The sequence below is a fragment of the Gordionus sp. m RMFG-2023 genome, chromosome 4 (genome assembly GCF_954871325.1).
Source record: "Gordionus sp. m RMFG-2023 chromosome 4, tfGorSpeb1-WG-v2, whole genome shotgun sequence".
In the NCBI taxonomy this organism is placed as follows: Eukaryota; Metazoa; Nematomorpha; class Gordioida; order Chordodea; family Parachordodidae; genus Gordionus; species Gordionus sp. m RMFG-2023.
In genome coordinates this window covers 7,921,146-7,926,204 of record NC_088778.1, presented here as the reverse complement: position 1 = coordinate 7,926,204, position 5,059 = coordinate 7,921,146, and the positions used below count along the sequence as shown (strand labels likewise).

At 28.7% G+C, this 5,059-nt stretch overlaps 1 protein-coding gene across 1 annotated transcript; it reads left to right on the top strand.

The window, feature by feature from the left end:
* Positions 1-503: 503 nt before the first annotated feature.
* Positions 504-4,241, top strand: LOC135928998 (mucin-2-like). The gene is made up of 4 exons (XM_065465483.1): positions 504-659; positions 2,414-2,619; positions 2,819-2,919; positions 3,022-4,241. The coding sequence occupies exons 1-4, from the start codon at positions 602-604 to the stop codon at positions 3,572-3,574; spliced, it is 918 nt and encodes a 305-aa protein (XP_065321555.1). The 5' UTR covers positions 504-601; the 3' UTR covers positions 3,575-4,241.
* Positions 4,242-5,059: the final 818 nt, after the last annotated feature.

Here is a 5,059-nt window from a genome sequence, read left to right as displayed (position 1 = left end):
TTAGTCGATCCCTCTTTTTTATCTTTAAGATCACATATTCCTACTTTCCTTTTTTTCTCTACTCTCATGGATAATCATGTTTTGCTCAAATTTTCTTATAAAGTTTTTTTTAAATAAATTGCTATTAAAACAATAAAATAATCGTTATCAATATATAATAAGTAAAGAAATTAAATCGCATGACAAAAATTTGATTACAAAAAATCTTGGAACATATAAATATTGTCAATTACCATAATTTTTAAATATCAATGTGCGTCATTCTCAGTTTCATAGGTATGTATCTATGTGCGTATTTTCTAATATTATTTTATAGAAAATTTCATTTTCAAAAATGATCTGAAAATTACTATGATATGTAAATTTTATTTTTGAATTATATCTAGTTTAGTTCCAATTTTTCAATTTTGGAAAAACAAATACCTTTTTTTGATGATAATTATTGATGGCCTTTTGTAATCTATAATTTTATTTCTTAAAATATTAATGAATAACAATTTTATAATCTAAATTGCCAAAATGTCTATAGTAAAAATATATATATAGGCTTCTTTTTATAAGCAAGCACTATTTAATATATAACTTTTTTATAATAAAAACTATGATAATGAATCGTTTTTTGTTAATAACACTAGTTTTAGCGTGCTCTATGATCACAGGTAATTGATAATATTAATTTATTGGTATTTTATATTTGATTTATTTGGTTTTGTTTATTTACTTTCGATTTCACCCATTTCAGCACTATTTTAATTCATTCTTATTTATTCAGATATTGCGATTTAGGGTTTAATTCTATCTATATTTTTTTATAATCTTTACTGACATCATCTAATCCTTTGTAATTAATTACAATTGTTCCGTAACATGGTCTATGTACAATCGGATTAATGCCGATAAGAATCATATCCGTTTTCCATTTAATATGCCAAGTAGCTCTAAATAGACGGTAGAAAATTGAGATCAAAGATAGCTAAATTCGACAAAAAATTTAAAAAAACGGGCTAGATAGATTTCCATTTTGTGTTGGACTATAGCCGAAAGCTGGTATTTTTCTAAACAAATTTTTTTACTATTTACCATAACTTACCGTGACATGTGTTCGTTTTTATTTCTAACTATACTGGGTGGCCCGAACCAATCGTTGGTTTTAAAAAACGCGTCTCGTTTCAAATTTAATTTAGTAGTGTCGATAGAGGGGGATGAGGGGGTCGAGCCCCCTGAATATTTTGAAGAGTCCCTTTTTTTATATCACTAAAAAATGGTATTTTAGGATAATGTTAGATAAGAAAAATAAGGTAATTTCGAAAATAATTTTAAAAATATTTTTTGAACCCCCTATGATTGTAAAGATGAGTGACGTACTTGATTTAATTTCGTATTTTATTAAAGTTTGTGTGGAACTTAAGATTCTCATTCTCTAAATTTGACAAAGCCAGTGTTTTTAAAAATTGAGAAATACGAAAATTTGACAAAAATAAATCAATGCTTTTAATATTTCTTTTATTAAAAACAAGTTAAGTGGGTTCCCATTGTGTTGAAATATAGCTAGACGCTGGTATTTTTAAAATTTTTCCCTGTTAAATTATATCACAAAACTGAGAGATACTTTGAAATCTTTATTTAAATAAATTATAGAACTATCAATATAAATGTAATTAACGAAATATAACTTGTCTTGGATCAGTCCTCCTTTTTCTTCTCTAATAGCTGACTATCTCTTCTACCCCTGATCGAACACCAATTGCAAAATTACAGGCCAAATTTAACGATTTTATATTTCCAGTCTTAAGAACTAAAAGGTAGTGGCCTATTTTACTAAAATCATCAACTCGTTTCACATATGATAATCTATTGGATTTAGATTGAGAGAATTCGGAGGCCATCGAACGATTTTATAAATCTTCAATAATTATGAGACAAAAATTTATGTGTGAATAAATTGATAAGCTGAGAATATTTTCTTGCTCAAAGATACTGTTTAATCGGGTGATAAAGCTTCAACACACTTTATAACCTAAATTTAAATATTTTGAGGATATTATTTAATAAAAATAAGAAATTTCATAAAAACGAAGGGCGGGCATATTTTCCACACATCTTAAATCGGAGATTTATATTTATATATTACACATCTATAATTTCTAAAGTGCGCCTCGGAGGGGGGAGGGGATAACTTGAAAGTGAAGATAAATATGATTTCAATGCAAATTCATTTATTCAACTCATTAAATGTTTCTTTGCAAATCGATTTCTTAGGGCAAAGGAAACCTTTTGTGGTATTTTTTTGAAATTGGCATTTGTCATAACGACCCTACTCTAGGAATTCTGCTACTAAAATTTTAAATTGAGGCTAACAAAGAAACCCAAAAAAAATAACCTATAAATTTCTAAAATATACAATTTTATATAGAATATTATGCCGACAATGAAGATGGGAAGGGGTATTTTGGAAAAGATTCAAACCCATTAGACGATTACGACGAAAGAAAAGGTGAAATTTGGGATAAATCACATTCAAATTATTATGAAGACCAGAAGAAAAATGATATAAATAGTTTTTGGGACGATCTGGATAATTCATATGATGGAAGAGATAAGGGAGATAAACGAAAAGGGGTAAAGAAAATTAAATAATAATATTTTTTTAGATATATTAAATATATGACGAATTTCTTATTAATTGAAATTTTGAAATATTATATAATTATTTTACTTTATTTATTTATGTAAACCTTTTTTAGTTTAAAAAATGAAAATATTAGTAAATTATTATATTTCTGAGCTTAACAAAATAAACTGATTATATAAATTATAGGGAAGGAAGAGCAATAGTAGAAGAGGCGCTGAATGTTCATATAACCCCGACACTATTTGCTACGGGAGTGGAGAAAGACTTAGGGGTCTTCCAGGATGTGGGTAACAGTAAAATATTATTTGAAATAATTATTTTGAAGTACTAATTATTTATCTATATATTATTTGCTAATATAATAAATAACCTATATACTATATTTATAGAAAATTCGTGGATTGTAATAATCCCTCTAAACCGACTTTCGGGTGCGGGCCTGGTAGAATCTTTCATCAGGGAGTTCAGTGTTGCAGAAAGATTAAAATAATTTTTAAATGCCGTTGTTATAACAATGATATAACGACTACCGCTATTCAAACCACCACTACTCTCGTAACCACCACTACTCCAATCACAACCACCCGGGTCGTGACCACCACTACTCCGACCGTAACCACCACTACTCCGACCATAACCACCACTACTCCGACCGTAACCACCACTACTCCGACCGTAACCACCACTACTCCGACCGTAACCACCACTACTCCAACCATAACCACCACTACTCGGACCGTAACCACCACTACTCCGACCGTAACCACTACTACTCCGACCATAACCACTACTACTCCGACCATAACCACCACTACTCCGACCATCACTACTTCGATCAAAACCAGGACTCCAAAGGTAACCACCACCACTCCGATTGAAACCACCACTACTCCGATCAAAACCACTAACAAGAAAAAAACTACTACTATCCCACCACCCTGATCGCACACTACTATCCCATTAGGTAAGTAGCGGTTGCGCTAACTTAACCACCACCATTTAAAAATTTCTAATTTCGGCAAAATATATTATCCCCCTTACCTTTTTCACTTTTAGAATAGGTTGGGCTAAAACAAATATTTTATTATATTATAATATACTATAGTTTTATTATTTTATTCAGTTATGTCATCTGAATTAAATAATAGAACTATAGATGTTTCAAACTTTAAAAACGTGAATAACATTTTTAAATATAATATATTTTATAATTGTTCTTTGAGATTTTATAATATAATAATTATAGTGAACAATTTTATATTTGTCCAAGAAAGGATTTCATTCTGGAGTAATAATTTTCATGAATGAATTTTTTTTTTGCTTATCAAATCTTAACACGTTTAGCCACCATATTTTTAAAAGGCTAAAATGGATTACTATAGCTTTAATTAACACTGTTATCAATTATTATATTATCTATATTTTTATATTATTTAACGCGTCATTTCATTAAATAATTCAGTTGAATTAATAATCATACCATATTTTTTTAAATGGGATTTAATCATCAATTTTTAAAAAAAATTATGCAAATATTATTTTTAGTTATCATATCTGGATATTCTATAAATTTTTATTAGTTATTGGAATAAAATGTATATTTCCATTTCTCTTATTTTGATTCCTTATATTTAATATATATCTATTTATAGGGGCAGTAACGATGTTTGATCAGGACAAACTAACTTTTTTTGAATGTTTTTGATAATATTGTCACAAATTTTTATAGGGCAATATTAATTTTTCTGTAAGTTTAATATAAATTAGGCGAATATTCATCAAAACTAAATTTTACTATTTTGCATGTATGATAAAGGAATTTCTAACTTGATATTTCTTTTTTCGTGTAAGATAGTAAAAATTAGATAAATAGATAAATATTGTAAAAATATTATATAAAGCGAGGCAAAATTTTTAAATAATGATAGAGGAAGATATAAAATCCTCCAAGCGTTAAACGATGATCGAGTTAGGATTTCAAACCAAGGAGGCATTAAACGAGAAAGATATGTGGATATTTTCCATGAAATTTAGGTGAAAAGCACAACTAAGCCTTATAGGTATAAAGTGTATTAGGTTTTTAAGCCGAATTAGTCCTAGGGAATCGGGATTACTGGTGTCCATGGCGGGTAGAGATTTACAATGCCCGGTGGCTTTGGGTAATGTCGAAAATAATTTATTTCGGCTTGGTTGACAAAAACAATGGGCCGAGTTGGGGGGGGCAGATGCAAAGCGCCTAGTACAGTGTAGAAAACGAACACTCTACAATCAAATTTTGTTAAAATAGTATTATTTTTCTTATTTTTAATTTCAATGATTAAATCATTCATAAATACGATTTCCTTTTACTTTTTGTGTTTATTGCTTTGATAATCGTGAAACCTAATTCCTCATCTATTTTGGTTATTTTTTCCATCGGATATATTG

Excerpts from the sequence above, each read along its gene's own strand:
- LOC135928998 (XM_065465483.1), top strand. The coding sequence starts at position 602 with ATGATAATGAATCGTTTTTTGTTAATAACACTAGTTTTAGCGTGCTCT. Across the intron at positions 660-2,413 it reads AGCGTGCTCTATGATCACAG|AATATTATGCCGACAATGAA; the intron begins GTAATTGATAAT and ends AATTTTATATAG. Across the intron at positions 2,620-2,818 it reads AGGGAGATAAACGAAAAGGG|GGAAGGAAGAGCAATAGTAG; the intron begins GTAAAGAAAATT and ends TATAAATTATAG.